This window comes from Malaclemys terrapin, chromosome 1 (genome assembly GCF_027887155.1).
Source record: "Malaclemys terrapin pileata isolate rMalTer1 chromosome 1, rMalTer1.hap1, whole genome shotgun sequence".
In the NCBI taxonomy this organism is placed as follows: Eukaryota; Metazoa; Chordata; order Testudines; family Emydidae; genus Malaclemys; species Malaclemys terrapin.
Genome location: NC_071505.1, coordinates 4,495,983 through 4,515,503, shown reverse-complemented (window position 1 = coordinate 4,515,503; position 19,521 = coordinate 4,495,983). Strand labels below are relative to the sequence as shown.

Genomic DNA, 19,521 nt, shown 5'->3' with positions numbered 1-19,521 from the left:
TGAGGCACAGGGTGGGTGAAGTGACTTCTCCAAACTCAGGTTCAGAAGCCAGGAACTGAACTCATCCCAGTGCAGTGCCCTGATCACTAGACCCTCCTTCCTAGCATCAGGCAGGACAAACGCTACCTTTCAAAAGAGCAGGGAAAGGATATGACAGCGCCCAGGGTTCCAGCCAGCTGTGTGAAAGGGCTGCTAACGAGGAGGCATGCAGACCAACTCGTTAACAGCGACTGCGGCTTCCAGTTTAATTGGCTCACACTTCCTCTGTTGGTGGGACATCAGATCAGTGTGGACGTCAGATCCCACTCGGGCCTTTTCGATGAGTTTGGATCCAGTTAGCGACACGGTCGGGTCTAAATCAAGTTTGGGCTCAAAACCCATGCTCAATACTCGGCTAGTAACCATAGCGATTTACCACATCAGCCTTGGTCTTCCTCAGAGACGAGACGCCTCTTCTGAGTGTGGGCTGGGCTCCTTAGCCAGGCTGACCGGGCCTTCCCGCCATGTTCGCTGGGGGCAGGGCATCACGGTTGGCATGTCCTCTGTGCCCTGCCGAGGCCCTGCTTTCCCAGCAGCACCGAATGTCTGGCTGCACAAACGTAGCTGAGGCCTGTTTTCAGCGGTGATGTAAAACACGCCTTGCCCCCAAGCTGAGTTGGTGTAAAGGACTCGGATGAGGGCATCTCAAAGAAGTTACCTTAAGTCCTCAGCCCGGAGGAATCCTATGGAGCTGGGACATATAGACCCTTCCCCCAGGGAAATACGTACATTACACCAGGGCACCATATCGAGAGAACGTCAAGCATTCATACATAACAGCCATACTGGGTCACAGCAATGGTCCATCTAGCCCAGGAACCTCTCACCAGTACCAGGTGCTTCAGAGGGAATTAACAGACCTAGGCAATTGAATGGTCCATCATCCCCTGTTGTCCACTCCCAGCTTCTGGCTGTCAGAGGCTTAGGAACACCCAGAACATGGGGTTGCATCCCTGCCCAGCCTGGCTAATAGCCATTGCTGGACCTGTCCTCCAGCATTCATAATGGCCTTTGCAACATCCCCTAGCAACCAGTTCCAAAGACTGACTGTGTTGTGGAAATAAGTTATTTTGTTTGTTTTAAACCTGCTGCCTATTCATTTCATTTAGTGACCCTTAGTTCTTCTATCAGGAGCAAATAACACTTTCTTATTCACTTTCTCCACACCAGGCAGGATTTTATAGACCTCGATCATATCCCCCCTTAGTCGTCTGTTTTCCAAGCTTAACAGTCAGAGTCTTTTAAATCTCTCCTCCCACGGAAGCTGTTCCAGCCCCCTAAGCATTTTTGTTCCTTTTCCATTTCTAAAATATCTTATCTTTTTGGAGATGGGGCAACCAGAGCTGCACACAGTATTCAAGGTGTAGGCGTACCATGGATTTATATAGTGACATCATGATATTTTCTAATTCTCTCTCCCTTTCCTAATGATTCCTAACAGCGTCAGCTTTTTTGACCGCTGCTGCACATTAAGCGGATGTTTTCAGAGAACTATCCGCACATTTGCAATTTCCGATGGGCCCCGTTCAGGACGTTGCCGGCTGAGGCTAATACTTTGGGGGAAGAAAGGGAAGTCCAGTGGACGCAGGAGGCAGCAGGTAACTGAACGCTTTCCCTCTTCTCTTTGGACACACATGGACGATGGCGCAAGCCCAACCTGCAGGCAGCCTTGCCGACACGAGGGAATTTGGACAAGACTCCTTCCATTCCGCTAATAGCCGTAACACGGGGAACCCTGCTGTTGTAATCCTCTGAGTAGTGTGTATGAATGGAACGGTGGGGAACGCCTGACCTGTAGAGCAGTGGGATGGACAGTCATCCCTCTTGGAACATGCTGGCTCCCTTTCCCTGCCTCCCGTTAAAACTGGCCTGCAGCAGCAGCGTCCGTCAATGAAAGTCCCCAGCATGGAACAGTAGCCAGGTACCGGAGGGCGAGGGCTGAAACGCAGGCATCATAGATCAGGGCCGGGGAGCGAAAGGGGCTGGGGGAGGCAGTTAAGTGCCAAATCACCCTCCATACTGAAATAGGAGAGATTGGTACCTAAGCCAGGAGGTTTCCATCACCGCGATGAGAAGGCACAAACGTCCTAGAGCCTTTGGGTTTCTTTCCCCAGGAGAGGCCGGTGTAGCCATCCTCGGGGACTTTACCTATTTTCCTCCCTCCAGCACATTTTAAAATCCCTGCATTGCAGCCGGGGTGGGGTGCTAAGATCCCTCTGGACCCTCAACCAGAGTGGATGCACAGCAGGTGCTTGTTAAAATAAGGCTAGTTTAATAAGGATCAGTTGCAGCCCCAGCTCTCGTGGTATCACGACCCCTCTGGTCCTCCGGCAAGAACAGGAGAGACAAACGCTGCTATTTGAAGCACAAACACAGGCAGAAAGGACTTTTAACAAGAGTTTCAGGCCTTTACACAGCAGGGGTGGGAAGGGGAGACCTTCTTCCTTTGCAGGTCACCTCAAACAATACGAGTACAGAACAAAGTCAGCAGAGCGGCACAGGGACGTCAGAGGCATAAGTAGTAGAGATCTGAAATGGGATGGGGAGTTGCTGAGGCAGAGACATGGGGAGATGATGCCAGCTGGCAGCGAACGCAGTGGAGGTGTTTGCATCAACAGGAGTCGTTTGTTCTCGAACAGGCACAAAGGTGGCCAGTGGCAACTGAGCACAGAGGGGAAAGGGCGACAAAGGCCCTGGCATAAACTGAAGCAGGTCTCGGGAGCAGTTTTTATAGCCAGGGTCTGACCAAGGAGCAGAGTGTGGAGCTGGACCCCCACACAAAAGCGAAGGTAGCGGAAAGGTTTGAGAATGGGAGCGACGTGCCATGGCTGCTACGGACATGCTAGTCCTAGCCTGGGAATCCTCTTCCTTTCCCAGCACAATGAAACCTCCATTAGTTCAGATCTCTCATCCCCCCCTTGGGTGTGGGCATATTAAGTCCCTAAAGTAGTGGGTGAAATATGGGGACCTATACAGGGGAAATCCTGCAGCCAAACTTAGGGCAGGGATCAGGTCTTTGTCTAGGTCTAAAGCCCTGAACACACCAGCACTTCTGCAGACCACATGCAGGAAACCAAGCCCCAGCACTGTGCACAGGCTCTGTTCTGGAGATGTGGCGAGAGGGAAGGAAGCTGCAAGAGTTCGGACAGGCCATCCAAAGAGAGCAGAAAGATCAGTGTAGCCCAGGCAGACACACACATGCACAATGCTGCAGAAGCAGCAATATGCAGTGTCTAACCACAGGAGATGGAGGAGTGTGTGCTCTGGGTGTCCCTACACCTCCAACTGCTAGAAGCTGGGAGTGGCCGACAGGGGATGGGTCGCTCGATAGTTGCCCTGTTCTGTTCATTCCCGCTGAAGCGCCCGGCAGTGGTCACTGTCAGAGGATGGGAGACTGGGCTCGATGGACCACTGGCCTGAGCCAGTCTGGCCGTTCTCATTGTCTTAGTCCATTCGGGATGCAAGTCCATAGACTGAGCACGGTGCAGTTTTAGGTAAGTGCACGGTTTCTTAGTGATGACAGACCACAGACCATTCCAATACAACCAGTAGATCATTCCGAGTCTGAGTTGCGGAGTGATAACACACCACACGTTTGGAGCCACAGTGAATGTAAACAGTTTTATTGAGACAGATTTACGTCTGACATACGTTATAAAAATCTGTTTACACTCTACAAAAAAACCTAGAGGATTAGCATTCATGGGAACAGACACCTTGGGTGTGCAATCTGTTTTTCACCAGCTTTACATGTGCTTTGACAACATACAGTAGAAGTAGGAACACACTGAGATTAAAAGGACGTGCATCGCAGAGCACTGAATATGGCCAAACCTCTGCTGATGCTGAACATATGAACTAGGTTTTACTTTACTGGTGAAAGAATTGTAGTGTTTATAAAGTGTCTGCACCAGTTGTTAGTGCTGACACCAGCTGTGCAAACTTCCACCACATAGCTCTGTAAATGCATCTCAATTGTGACTTCGAACAGCACTAGCCCATTTCAAAGTCCTGAGCCTCACACGCAAAGACGCCCAACTGTGTCAAGACCACATGGAGCTTTTGTGATGGGACGAATGGAGGTCAGGAGAAAATGGAATTAATTTTAAATGTGAGACCCAAAAGCAACTTGGGTCACCAGAAATGTGAGGGTAAGGCCTTCCTGTAGTGAGCCCTATCTGGCCTTCATCCCCTCCAGATTCCTTTGCTATGCGTAAGTTTTGTTTATTAGAGTAGGATTCTTCCTGGCTTTATCCCAAAACCATAAAGCACATCCAAGGGTCAGAACATCCATACTGCAGGGGTGAACACTAAAGGCACGTATACCATACAAATCTCATATACAATGCTTGATTATGATGTGATTCATAGTCTCAAGTTATATCGAAAGTGTGTTATTTGTAGAAAGTTACATGAAATAATAGGAGTACACATACTTAATGTTTCAAGCCTTTAACGCTTGAAACAAACCAATTTAAAGAAAAAGAGGCCCAAGTTTATTAGTTAAGGGGCCAGAAGAGGCTGGCATTAGTGTTTACAGGACAATAGAGTGAAGGAAATGACCTATGTTTGCAAACACAGTGATTGCTTTAGACTAATTTCAACTCCCCCCACTAGGCCCCACACATGAGAAGTGCAAGTGACCCACTAAGCTGTGCAAATTGGCACTCCAAGGAAGAGTCCCCAGCTAAAGTAGAGAAGTCAGCTCTTGGCAATCACTTATCTCTGGCTCTCTAACAGCAGTTCTCCCTGCTTAAAGAAAAAAGCATAAGGAAATACCTCAGGATACAACAAAGTAAGTGGTTTGCCTTCTGAGGTAAAAAAAATCCCTGGTAAAATAGGCAGCATATGGTTAAAAATTCACAAGACGGTAAGAACACTGCTGCAAAGATTTCTACTAATACTGCTGTTTAACCACTGCACAGGAGCAGAACACACAAAGGGTAATTTCAATCTTCAGAGTCTTTACTCTCTGGTTTGCTGTAGCCTCGTTGTTTTCTTAGTTATCCTCTTTTGGCGCATTTCATCTTGAGGTTCCTAAACTGACAACCTAGCCCTGGTTTGTTTTTGTTTTGGTAGGTAAAGGCACTTCAATGATGTATGATTTGCAGAAGTCTAATGGCTGAAAAAAAAAAAAGGGAGCCCCTCCCATTTCCATCCCTAACCCCATGGAGCAAGCTGCACTCATCCACTGTTCCTTGCCTTAAGGGACCAAGTTAGGATCAGTCACTTTTCCTGGTTGATTTCCCTGTATAACATACAGAGGTCACATCACATCAGTTTCTTGCCTCATCTAGTCAGGTCACATGGCTTTGATTATGTACAAGGAAGCTAGATGGATTCAAAAGAATGTAATGCACAAGTAATTCGCATTTACAGAGACCCTGCGGCAAACACAAAACTCAGGCTGAGGATTTTAGCAGCATCTGCAAGACGGCCCCACCTCCCACCTATTTCTGGATTGAAAGCTCCGGATCACACTTGCTGTAGATTAGTTCAAATTACTGGAGCTCCGAGAACAGCAAAGGCCTCACGAAGGAATGCTCTGGAGAAGAGCAAGCACAGGTTTGTCTTGCTGCTGCCATACACCATGGTGCCTATTTTGAAGGGGTTTGCAAAGCAGGAATGGCCAAACGGCAGTCTTCACTCAAACAGAATCCCCAAATTCTACAGAGCAGTCCAGACAGACAGCTCCCAGCATGCAATGTTCTTGACTTCACGGGACAAGATACAGCGTTGCATTTGGGGAGAATGTCTTTTATACTGAAGATGACTGCAAAGGGCTCAGTTGTGGCAAATTGCGTGTTGCCCTTGGGCTCTGAACAAGCTGCCTTTGTGGCCCTCAGGCTGAATTTGCATGCTCCAGTCTAAAGAAACATTATATAGCCTTGTTGCTTGGCCTCATTGTTCCGTGGCTTGTAAAAAATTCTGTAGCTATGTCTAGATAACAGTAAGGGGGAGAGAGGGAGGTGGGGCACTGGGGAAGAAACTAACATTGCTCTGCAGCTAACTTTTCAGGATATGCATTCTTCATTTCACACAGAACCCAAACAAATACAAAAATAAACAGAACTTGTTAGACATAAAACAAAGTGGAAATCTAAAAACCACAAGTGTTCTCATTACAGAGTCACTTTTCAGAACACCATGTCCCCATCCCCTTGGAAAAGGGAAAGAGGACAGGACAGGATTTTTCACCTTGTAGCCTGAAATAACAGTCTCAGTAGCGAAAACGTTTCTCATGTTAATCCAGAAACTGTAAAAAATAAATTACTTTTAAGAAACAGGTTTCTCTGTACAGGTGTTAAAACTCATCATGTCGTACTAAGGCTTCCCCGAAGTCTGTGGCCTGGCTCCCCACGAACAAGTCATACTTGTCAACGATCTCCTCTTTGGTGAGTTTGCCATCCTAAAATTAGAAAGAATAGGTTAGTCAAGTTTATTATAGTGGTGGCTAAGGAGCAGCCAAGCATTCATCCCCCATTGTGCTAGGTGCTGGACAAACACAGCAGAGGAGACTATCCCCACCCCAGAACAGACCAGACAGACACAGGGTTGGAACACACAAGTAGAGTGAACAATGTGATGGTGGGTAAATGTCATGGTAGTGCCACAAGTTGTGTGTTGTGGGTTTTTTTGGGTGGGATTTCCTTACGAGGGGAATGGGAAGGGAAGGGGGTAAGAGGGACCGGTGTTCAGTGAAGCTGGAGTAAAAGGGGGGGGCGGGGAGGAGAGGGGAGGGCTGGATCAAGCAACCAATCACTGCAGGGCCCTAGTTTCCCCAGAGCGTGTGCGCACGTCTTCCCTGCCCAGTTCAGTGAGCTCAGATTCACACAGCAGCCACGACATATGCCCTTCCTCTTAGATAAATGGAGACAATTGTAGAGACCACTGCATGTTTTCGCCCTAGGCATTTTGGGGTGGGTGGGGGGAAGAGAAGGGCTGATGTTTTGTTCTCCAACATGGCAGAGAAAAGGGGAATCTAATCAGATTGCTCAATAAGAGCACTTGCCACACTTTTTAAATCGTCAGTGCTAGCTCCAGGAAAAAAGGGCCCCACAGCTGTTAAGTTTACTGAGGTAAGCCCCCAAATCACTACTGAAAGGGAGCACATCAGTGGAGCTGCTCACAGTAACTCAGGCTTCTTGCCAAAATTACAAAGTGATCCTCAGAGACAATTCTGAAGTGGCTTTCGAAGCCTCCATCCTGCACAGGCAAGACACTGAAGGGGACCAAGCGCCTCTCACCTTGTTCTGATCAGACTCGTAGACAAGGTGCCGCGCTTCTGCCTCAGCGTGGTCGTAGTCCGAGGGGAGGATCCAATCTTTTGTCTCCTCCTTGTCCATCTTCCCATCTCGATTCTTGTCTCTAAACTCCACAAACTGCTCCCGCTCGGTCTTCACCCACTCTGGCTCATCAGCATCGCCATCATGACTGTACATATCCCCTGAACAAGAACACAAGGCAGCTGCTGATGCAAGAACACCCCCTCACCTCTTTGTTCCACTTGGGACTGTGCAAGCAAATCGTAAAGCAAGGTGGTTACACCTAAGTTAAGTAGAGAAATTGCAGCAGTCATCCTCATCTTCAGTACAGAGACACAGCCAGTGGAAACTGCAGATCCCCACATGCAGTACTACAGCCTTCCTAAAACATTTGCTGCAGGGTTCAGCCCTCTATTACATAGGACAGCGACCACAGGCCACAGCACAGATCTAGGGGGCTGCAGATTTTCCACCCATGAGATAACGTCCGAGTGGCCACCTAGCTTGGATCTCGTTACTTTAGCGAGATTAGCCCAGACATTTAGGTTTAAAAAAGGTTACTTTAAATATGTTTAGAGAAATGTGCAGAGGGTCTATATTGGCATATATTTTAGAGTCAGATGCATTTATCATCACACTTATTCAATGCCAATGCTTTCCATTAAAAAAATAAGAGCTAAAATGACAGCTGCTCTGTTACTTACTACTGCCAATTGGCAGGCCCCATCATATATCAGAGAGCAGCCTATGGATTTAGAGCAGATGTTGCCTTCTGCCTAGGGTTCTGTGATTATACCTGCATTTTGTCCAGTTACACACACACACACACACACACCCCTCCAAGCAAATTGTGTGTGTCATTTTGGTTATGCAGTTAATTTGGAATTACATAGCAAAGACTGACAAGGGAAAAAAATATCAAACTCAGTTTCAAAGTTAGGGAGCAAAGAGGGACCCATTAGAAAAACCCCAGAGAGTAAGAAAGGAAGAAGAGATTAAAGAGCACAGCTGCTTTGGCACAAATACTAGTCACAAGAGGCTGCAATGTAATTTCTTTTGGGAATATCTTTTTACAAAGCAGTGATGGGAAGTGAACACATTATCATCAGACTCAAGGAGGAAAAAATGGAGTTGAGCAAGTTGCTTACCGATGTATTCTTCCAAGTCAATGACGCCATCCCTATTCTTGTCGATATCTTCCATCGTTTCCTATTTAAAAAAAAGGACTAGGTTAGCCTCAAAGTTCATGGACAAAAAAGATCTTTTTATGGCTCTCTACCACTTAGAGGGGAAAACATGAGACAGCAAACGTATTTACTAGTAAACTGAGTTATCGCTGTATTATTAGACTCAGGGGTGACTTGCTCACAGCCTAACATACCTACATGGGGAACAAATATTTAATAAAGAGCTCTTCAATCTAACAGACAAAAGTATAACACGATCCCATGGCTGGAAGTTGAAGCTACACAAATTCAGACTGGAAATAAGGTGTATATTATTAATGGTGTAATCAACAATTGGAACAATTTACCATGGTGGATTCTCCATCACTGACTATTTTAAAATCAAGATTGGATGTTTTCTAAAAGATATGATCTAGGCATTATTTTGGGGCAGTTCTGTGGCCTTGTAATACAGGGGGTCAGCCTAGATGATCACAATGGTCCCTTCTGGTCTTAGAATCTGTGAATCTATTGTCTCTCCACGTCTACTTGGCGGAGGTGAGTACCATGCCTGGGTCACCACTCTAAGAGGAAGGATCTGCAGAGGCCATTTCACAAAGAGTTTCAGAAGACCTCAACCTCTTTCTATTATTAAGGAAGTGTCAGTTGTGACTTCATACTGTAAAGGCTATAACCAGGCTTCCATTAGAGACCTTCTTTTAAACCTCCCTCTAGCTTTTGACAGGAAAAGTGGTAGCTTCAAAATCTGTGTGATAATTGGTTCCAATTGAGAACTCGAGTTTTTGCTTTTACTGCAAGTAAATATATTTGAAGATTTAACAATTTAAAAGAGGACATCTTTTTGAGGTGTGTGTGTGTGTGTATGTGTGTTCAAGTTTTTTGCCCCCTATTACTGAAAGAAATGCAGAATGTTCTTTTGTTTGTGTTAATTACTGTAAAAACTGAAATGCTACGCTTTTTGGTAACTACGCCTATTATGACTTTTCAGATCTGAAATTTTGTTACAGTGTATGACGCTTAAGGGAACTAGAATCTAGCTATATTCCCATACTAGTCAAGGTTTAGCTTTATTAACTGTAACAGAAGTATGGTTTGATTTTGGGTAAGATTTGCTTACTGTAGCAAGAGAAAGTGTTTTGCTGAGACAGATTATGTTCAGTTTAATGCCTTCTCATTTCTGTGCAGCCAAGCACATAAATACTACTTTTGGTGCCAAACATGAGCGCCAGAAAAAAAAGCCATCATGAATTATGCAGCATCAAATAGTGAACTTAACTGAATGCTATCTTAGTATAGTAACTCTTCACTTAAAGTCATCCCGGTTAACATTGTTACGTTGCTGATCAGAGAACATGCTCGTTTAAAGTTGCCCAATGCTCCCTTATAACATTGTTTGGCAGCTGCCTGCTTTGTCCACTGCTTGCAGGAAGAGCAGCCCGTTGGAGCTGGCTGGTGGGGGCTTGGAACCAGGGTGGACCGGCAGCCCCCCTATCAGCTCCCCGCTCCCCTAAGTTCCCTGTGCGGCAGCCACCCAGCAGGCTATCAATTGCTGGGCAGTTCAGGTGTCCCTCCTCCCACTGCCATGTGCTGCTCCTGCCCTCTACCTTGGAGCTGCTTCCGGGAGCCTCCTGCTTGCGGTGCAGAGGGCAGGGGAAGAGGGGTGCTAATGTCAGGGTGTCCCCCTCCCCCAGCTCCTGTACCTTATCTCCACAGAGCTGCAGGGGAACATGATAGGGTCTTGTTGGCAGCAGCTGCTGTCTCAACTTACTGATCTACTTAAAAAGGCAATGTACTTAGAGTGGGGTCAGTGTACTTAAACGAGCAATGCGTCTCTCTCTCACACACACACACACACACACACAGTGTGTCTCTGTCTCTCTCTGCCATGCTGTCTCCTCTCCCTCCATTCGTGCTGCCTTGTACAGTGTGAGGCTACATTAACAACAATGTTTTAATCATAAGAACGGCAGTACCAGGTCAGACCAAAGGTCCATCTAGCCCAGTATCCTGTCTACCGACAGTGGCCAATGCCAGGTGCCCCAGAGGCAGTGGACCAACAGGCAATGATCAGGTGATCTCTCTCCTGCCATCCATCTCCAACTTCTGACAAACAGAGGCTAGGGACACCATTCCTTACCCATCCTGGCTAATAGCCATTAATGGACTTAACCACCATGAATTTATCCAGTTCTCTTTTAAACGCTGTTATAGTCCTAGCCTTCACAACCTCCTCAGGTAAGGAGTTCCACAAGTTGACTGTGCGCTGAGTGAAGAAGAACTTCCTTGTATTTGTTTTAAACCTGCTGCCTATTAATTTCATTTGGTGGCCCCTAGTTCTTGTATTATGGGAATAAGTAAATAACTTTTCCTTATTCACTTTCTCCACATCACTCATCATTTTATATACCTCTATCATATCCCCCCTTAGTCTCCTCTTTTCCACGCTGAAGAGTCCTAGCCTCTTTAATCTCTCCTCATATGGGACCCGTTCCAAACCCCCTAATCATTTTAGTTGCCCTTTTCTGAACCTTTTCTAATGCCAGTATATCTTTTTTTAAGATGAGGAGACCACGTCTGTACACAGTATTCGAGATGTGGGCGTACCATCGATTTATATAAGGGCAATAATATATTCTTAGTCTTATTCTCTATCCCCTTTTTAATGATTCCTAACATCCTGTTTGCTTTTTTGACCACCTCTGCTCACTGCGCAGACATCTTCAGAGAACTATCCACGATGACTCCAAGATCTTTTTCCTGACTTCTTGTAGCTAAATTAGCCCCCATCATATTGTATGTATAGTTGGGGTTATTTTTTCCAATGTGCATTACTTTACATTTATCCACATTAAATTTCATTTGCCATTTTGTTGCCCAATCACTTAGTTTTGTGAGATCTTTTTGAAGTTCTTCACAGTCTGCTTTGGTCTTAACTATCTTGAGCAGTTTAGTATCATCTGCAAACTTTGCCACCTCACTGTTTACCCCTTTCTCCAGATCATTTATGAATAAGTTGAATAGGATTGGTCCGAGGACTGACCCTTGGGGAACACCACTAGTTACCCTCTCCATTCTGAGAATTTACCATTTATTCCTACCCTTTGTTCCCCGTCTTTTAACCGGTTCTCAACCCATGAAAGGACCTTCCCTTTTATCCCATGACAACTTACTTTACTTAAGAGCCTTTGGTGAGGGACCTTGTCAAAGGCTTTCTGGAAATCTAAGTACACTATGTCCACCGGATTCCCCTTGTCCACGTTTGTTGACCTCTTCAAAGAACTCTAATAGATTAGTAAGACACGATTTCCCTTTACAGAAACCATGTTGACTATTGCTCAACAGTTTATGTTTTTCTATGTGTCTGACAATTTTATTCTTAAACCTTAATCCTTGAGGGCTCAGCCGCGTGCTAGTTCATTAATTTAGCAGTAAGGCATTCCCCTTGAAATATCTCACCCTCTTCCACCCTCTGACTCCACCACCTCAGCCAACCTTCACAATCATCATTGCCATGTACAGAATTCAATTGTTTGTTTAAAACTTATATTGTGTGTGTGTCTGTCTGTTTTATCTGGCGAAAAAAATTTCCCTGGAACCTAACCCCCCCATTTACATTAATTTTTATGGGGAAATTGGATTCGCTTAACATCGTTTTGCTTAAAGTAGCATTTTTCAGGAACAGGACTACAACGTTAAGCGAGGAGTTACTGTGCATACTTTATTTCTAGAAGGATTAGCTGACACACCTGAACTTCAGAAAACAGCAATTGCTAAATGGAAAAATCTCCAAAAGCAGCCACCAAAAGCAGATGTGTATGGAAGGTCTGCTCTGGTGCACAGCACAAGACAGACTGACTGACAAAGGAGTTTAAATGTGCTCTGAAAGTGGAACATAATTCCGCCCCCTTCAGCAACGTGTGCTCCATGCCAAGTGAAGAGGAGCCACTCAGCATGTGAATAGAAGCATCTTTTCTTCTCTTAGTTCTTGCAAAGCCCAACAATGCTATGCCTTGATGTCCCATCAGGGCATTCATCAGGTTTGCAACACTATCCATCACAGAACTGGTTGCTGCCTGGAACTGCTGCTTATGGGGAGTAGGGTTCAGTCAAGATTTTTTTAAACATTTGGAATAGTGTATAAAAACTTCAAAACTTTAGGATAAAAAAGTGAAACCTTATAAAAAGCTGTGCCCACCGGTAAGTAAACCTTTACACAGGACTCCCCCGCACCCAACAGGCCAACTATGTGCTCCTGGGAGATCACTGGTAACTGGGAGGTCCAGACTCTTACTAGCCTGAGATAGCAAGTATAAAAACTCTATCATCTCAACCTAAATGGCACCCACCTGTACTACTATATCTTTCATGTAGTCATATTCTTCTGGATGCAGAAAGGCAGTGAATTCTTCCTTGGTAGCAATCAAGTCTCCATCCTTGTCAGCCATTTTGAACCTTCGTTCATCCCTCATCATCATCTGTTTGTAGTTGAACCCATCATCAGGGTCTGGATCATCTGGGCAGAAACAGACAAGTTATACCCATTTTAGACTCCAAAGCTCATCCACAAAACAATTGCACCAGTATTGCATGTCAAATTTTCCTTTTGCTGTTGACTAGGGAAAATTCACAATGCGTGTCAGGAGAGCCCAAACTTTGCACATCCAAGGGTTACAGTGAAAACTCATTAGGATTCCAGAGACTGCACCTATTTTGCATGGAGTGGAAAAGCTCTCCACTGGTTCTACATTTTAACAGAGGGGCATCTTGAAGAGAGAAGCGGCAACATGAAATGCTCCCAAGCTTATCTCAGCTGAGGACACTTTGATTAAGATAAACATTGTATTCGGACAGCTATAATCTCATTGGGCTGCAGTCTTCTCTTTTGGCTACTCCTGGAATAGAATAGGTCATGGGATAATGCTCTCCCACTGAGGTGCAACAGGCATTTTCAAAGCAAGAGCAACACTGCTGACTGTCCAAATCTAGATACTTATACGCTCCCCCAAAGTATCGGAGAGCCTATTAGGGTGATTAAATTTAAGCAGACTTCAGTAATTTCAAATAAAAATTATATATCTATTTATGAGGCCCCTGTTTGTAGTAAGGTATTTTAACTAACAGTGAATACTTGAGGACCAAGTACATTTAATAACTAAAATAGAAATAACATACAGGTGCCCCTTTGTCAGAGTAATAATCATATCCTGGGCTAACAAAAGCCCAGTTTAGAGTTTATTTAGTCCAGAATGCGGTTACCATCTTGTGAACATGAAACATTAAATTAAATAACGACACTAAAATTCTGATATTAGGCAAATATTAAAAAGAAAACAGTAAAAGGATTTTTGATCCGGTGAATGCATGTTCAGTTGTGACAGTTGGGGGGCTATACTATTATTGTCCATTTATCTGCTAAAGCAAAAACTCTGTATCTCTGTGGGTAAGTTAGCACCCCAAGCTATACAATGGGCTGATTCACCCGCCATTTGCTACAACTGCTGCAAATGGCACCTTCAATTCAAGTTGTGAGGTCACCAGTCTCACGTTCATTTTTACATGGAGCAGAAGGAAGAAATCCATTTTAAGTGTAATTTAAAAGACAAGGATAACTGCTTAGAGAAACACACGTAACAACCATGTGAATTAATTAAGGGTAAATTAAAGGAAGCAAATAACGAGCTTGCTCTTTTTTTTGGCTGTGTCCTCATGTCATGCTAGGATAAACTAAGTGCTTTAGTAAAATACCTGCACATGTTGGCAGAAAAATTCCTATGCTTGTTTACAAAAGATTAAGACTCTCCAAACAATTGGCGTTAAAGAGCTATGAACCAAGCCAAGACTTAGCCCTGGTCTACACCACAAGTTTAGGTCGAATTTAGCAGCGTTAGATCTTAAAATCGATTTCTGTACTCCACCCCGACGAGGGGGATTAGTGCTGAAATCAACATTGCCGGGTCGAATTTGGGGGTAGTGTGGACACAATTAGACGGTATTGGCCTCTGGGAGATATCCTAGAGTGCTCCATTGTGACCACTCTGGACAGCGCTCTCAACTCAGATGCACCGGCCAGGTAGACAGGAAAAGCCCCACGAACTTTTGAATTTTATTTCCTGTTTGGCCAGCGTGGCAAGCTGATCAGCACAGGTGACCATGGAGTCCCTAATTGCAAAACAGCTTCAGCATGGACCGAACAGGAGGTACTGGATCTGATCGCTGTATGGGGAGATGAATCCGTGCTATCAGAACTCCGTTCCAAAAGACGAAATGTCAAAATATTTGAAAAAAAATCTCCAAGGGCATGATGGACAGAGGCTATAACAGGGATCTGCAGCAGTGCTGCGTGAAACTTAAGGAGCTCAGGCAAGCCTACCAAAAAACCAGAGGCAAACGGTCGCTCCGGGTCAGACCCCCAGACTTGCCCTTTCTATTATGAGCTGCATGTAATTCTAGGGCCTGTCCCTACAACTACCCCACCCCTGTACGTGGACTCCTGCAAGGGAGTCTCACGCAACAGGGATGAGGATTTTGGGGACGAGGAAGATGTTGAAGATAATGCACAGCAGGCAAGCGGCGAAATCTTTCTCCCCAACAGCCAGGAACTGTTTATCACCCTGGAGACACGGAGAAGGCACCTCTGGTGAGTGTACCTTTGTAAATATAATACATGGTTTAAAAACAAGCATGTTTAATGATTAATTTGCCCTGAAGACTTGGGATGTATTCGCGGCCAGTAAAGCTACTGGAATGCAGTCAAGCAACATCCGTTCTTTATCTCTCGGTTATCCTCAGGAGAGTGATATTATTCATGGTCACCTGGTTGAAATAGGGGAATTTTATTAAGGGGACATTCAGAGGTGGCTGTTCGTGCTGGGCTGTTTGCCTGTGGCTGAAAAGAAATCATCCCCGCTGTTAGCCACGCAGTGCGGGGAGGGGTGAAGCGATCATCCCAGAGAATTGGGTGTGAAGGGGGGTTTAGTTGGGTTTATGCTGCTCGTTGATCTGAAAACTGCAGCCCCTCCTTTTAAATGGCCAACCCATTTTAAATGGTCAACACAAATCTCCCTTATTTCCCTCCCAGGCTACCTTGGCAGTTATCCCCCCATTTCTGTGACTAATTAATAAAGAATGCATGAATTTGAAACAAAAAATGACTTTATTGCCTCTGCAAGTGTTGATTGAAGGGGGGGAGGGGAGGGCGGTTGGCTTACAGGGAAGTAGAGTGAACCAAGGAGGCAGGTTTTCATCAAGGAGAAACAAACAGAACTTTCACACCGTAGCCTGGCCAGTCATGAAACTGGTTTTCAAAGCTTCTCTGATGTGCAGTGTGCCCTGCTGTGCTCTTCTAACAGCCCTGGTGTCGGGCTGCGCGTAATCAGCAGCCAGGTAATTTGCCTCAACCTCCCCCCCCCCCTCAAAAAAAAGTCTCCCCCTTACTCTCACAGATATTGTGGAGCACACAGCAAGCAGTAATAACGATGGAAATATTGGTTTCACTGAGGTCTGAGTCAGTAAACTGCACCAGCGCACTTTTAAACGTCCAAATGCACATTCCACCACCATTCTGCACTTGCTCAGCCTGTAGTTGAACAGCTCCTGACTACTGTCCAGGCTGCCTGTGTATGGTTCATGAGCCATGGCATTAAGGGGTAGGCTGGGTCCCCAAGGATAACTATAGGCATTTCAACATCCCCAACGGTTATTTTCTGGTCTGGAAAGTAAGTCCCTTGCTGCAGCCGTTCAGACAGACCACAGTTCCTGAAGATGCGAGCACCATGTACCTTTCCTGGCCATCCCACGTTGATGTTGATGAAATGTCCCTTGTGATACACCGGTGCTTGCAGCACCATTGAAAAGTACCCCTTTTGGGTTATGTACTGGCTGCCTTGATGCTCCAGTGCCAAGATAGGGATATGCGTTCCGTCTATCGCCCCACCACAGTTAGGGAATCCTATTGCAGCAAAGCCATCCACTATGACCTGCACATTTTCCAGAGTCTACCCTTGATAGCAGCAGCTCAGTGATTGTATTGGTTACTTGGATCACAGCAGCCCACACAGTAGATTTGCCCACTCCAAATTGATTCCGGACTGACTGGTAGCTGTCTGGCATTGCAAGCTTCCAGAGGGCTATTGCCACTCACTTGTGAACTGTGAGGGCTGCTCTCATCTTGGTATTCTTGTGGTTCAGGGCAGGGGAAAGCAAGTCAAAAAGTTCCAAGAAAGTGCCCTTACGCATGCAAAAGTTTCGCAGCCACTGGGAGTCATCCCAGACCCGCAACACTATGAGGTCCCACTAGTCTGTGCTTGTTTCCCAGGCCCAGAATTGGCGTTCCACGGCATGAACCTGCCCCATTACCACTATGATGTCCAAATTGCCAGGGCCCGTGCTTTGAGAGAAGTCTGTGTCCATGTTCTCATCACTCTCGTCATCATGCTGCCGTCGCCTCCTCGCCTGCTTTTGCAGGTTCTGGTGCTGCATATACTGCAGGATATTGCACAAGGTGTTTACAGTGCTCATAACTGCCACAGTGATCTGAGTGGGCTCCATGCTTGCTGTGGTATGGCATCTGCAGGAGAGCAGAGTGGCAGCGGAAGCGTGACAATAGTTTGCAGCCCTACTGCACCGTCTGCTGCCAGCAGCACCCAGGACAACACCGGCGGCTGAGCGGGCTGCATGCTTGTCGTGATATGGCGTCTGCGTGGAAAAAAGGCACCAAATGATTGTCTGCTGTTGCTCTCACGGAGGGAGGGGCGACTGACGACATGTACCCAAAACCACCCACAACAATGTTTTTGCCCCATCAGGCAGTGGGAGCTCAACCCAGAATTCCAATGCGTGGAGGAGACTGCGGGAACTGTGGGACAGCTACCCACAGTGCAACGCTCCGGAAGTCGACGCTAGCCTCCGTACTGCGGACGCACTCCACCGCCTAAATGCCCTTAGTGGGGACACACACAATCGACTATATAAAACTGCTTCCTAAAAAAATCAACTTCTATAAATTCGACCTAATTTCATAGTGTAGACACACCCGTAGCGATTTGCAGTTAATGGCTTCAACTGCACAGCTCGTTAGAACTTGGCAGAGCAAGGCCACGACAGAAACAGATGTAGAAAACACTCACTAAAATTCAGGTCAATTAGTGGCACTGTTAACACTGCGGCAGCAGCATCCAGGGTTGCTCTTGAGCCGGCCAGATGAAGTACTAAAGAGCGCTTACATCTAACAACCCTGGCTCACCACAGCATGGAGTACTTGAGAGTGTATATGGGAAAATTCAGAAAGCTGTCCTCGGGCATAAAGAGCCACAGATGGAAGAGAATGCAGATCCAGAGTATTAAAACAAAAAAATCACTGTTTATGAACAACATGCCAGCAAAGCCAGGTTCCAGGTTCTGAAGCCTGCATATGAAGTTGGTGCCATTTAGAGCCGATATTAAACATAAGCAAAGAATATAATGGCTTTGTTCTTTAACAAGGACATCAGATCATAATCTAAGCAAATCTTCCACAGAGAGCTATGCCTGCTTATTGTATCGTGCACAGCTTGGGTCCACAGAAATTCCTTTTGCATTCTGGGGAGGTACTCCGAGGCTTACACACTCTATTCAAATGCAGCAGTGAAGTGACCAGCATGGTCTTGGCGCTTACTAATGTGCTGTTTCATTAGGATCACAAAAATCTAATTTTAAAAATACTACCGGTACATACAACAGCCAAAAGAGCTGCAGTGAAAGAGGATGGTGTCTCAGCTCCTGCAGTATGGAAGATGTATGTTCTCCATTAGGTAAAGGGATCTGTTAGCTTCCTGGCTGTGCGTCAAACATTTCAGAGGCATTTCCAAATTTGTTCATGCCAGAGAAAGGGAAAACAGCTTTTCACAACAGACATGAAGATCTTTCACCAGAAATGTATTATGGAAAAGTATTTACTTTTTAACACAAGTGGAAAGCCAAGCCATTACACATAGATGGCTTTGTCAGGGACAGATCAGCATTGTTGTTATGAAAGGAAGACCGGAGTATATATTAACTATTCAGTAGAAAAATAGATCTGTTATACACAATTTATAAATACAAAGTGAGTAAAAGGTGGTGCAAGTGCATTCTGAAGGTTTTATCAGCATTAGCCCAGGGGATTGGTGAGTAATGCCCATCCCGAACTCCTGGGATTGAGATCTTTATGGCATACCACCCGCTCATGGGCGCTACATATGCCATATATGTTACAAAAAACCACTTGAGAAATATTTTGAGTATATTACTTTTTCTTCATTAGGACATTTTAAAAATATACCTGAAGAGACAGGTGTCCGATCCAACTGCATGGGTTTCAGAGAAAGCCATAAAAACCCTCGAGATGACCCAAGATAGTTTTCTATACTTAACATTGTCAAATTGTGAAGATCAGATAGCTTGGGACGTCCCAGGGCTAGAAACAAGTGCTGGTATTTTCCCTTTCTAGTTCATGGTATAAGACTTGTTTCTAGTTCTACAGGGTCACGGGATCTTTGTTCTTAACCAGTCATTGGTGCTGGACTGAAGATTGCCGGTCTTGAGTTTTAACAGGTTATTTAAAGGGGGTGGAGGGGAAGCCCCAGACCTCAGAGCTGTCTAAAACTGCTCAGCAGAGTGAAGTGATAGAAACGGTCCTGGAGGGACACGGATTAGCCAGAAGAGAGCAGACAAGATGCAGCATACGTTTTGAAAGCATGTAATAAATTTATGATGTAGATCCACAAATAGTCACACTGCTCTGCAAAATTTATTCCATCATACCACACCTGTATGCAATCAGGTTACAAGTCCCTTTGCTAGTCTTCGTTCTCCCCCACCCTTACACAAAATAGCTCCTCCCCCACCAACTCTCCCCCCTTCAAAGGTCTCCACAGCTACTGCCAGTCTCTACTTCTTGGTAAACCAGCTCTCGGCCCTATGTCATAGGGGCATGGCTAAAAAAAAGGGCGGGCCCCCACTGGACGTGGGGGTGGAGTAGAGAGGATAAGACACACATTTTATTCTTTTCATCC

General features: G+C 45.6%; 1 protein-coding gene across 2 annotated transcripts in view; it reads right to left on the bottom strand.

The window, feature by feature from the left end:
* Positions 1-3,646: 3,646 nt before the first annotated feature.
* Positions 3,647-19,521, bottom strand: part of CALU (calumenin) — a 34,923-nt gene continuing 19,048 nt past the window's right edge. For both annotated transcript variants that reach the window (XM_054011117.1, XM_054011189.1), the window contains exons 4-7: positions 12,838-13,004; positions 8,453-8,513; positions 7,287-7,486; positions 3,647-6,448 (exon numbers count right to left, since the gene is read on the bottom strand). In XM_054011117.1, coding sequence (XP_053867092.1) covers positions 6,344-6,448; positions 7,287-7,486; positions 8,453-8,513; positions 12,838-13,004 — 533 coding nt within the window. In that variant the 3' untranslated portion in view covers positions 3,647-6,343. The remainder of the gene's footprint in view (positions 6,449-7,286; positions 7,487-8,452; positions 8,514-12,837; positions 13,005-19,521) is intronic.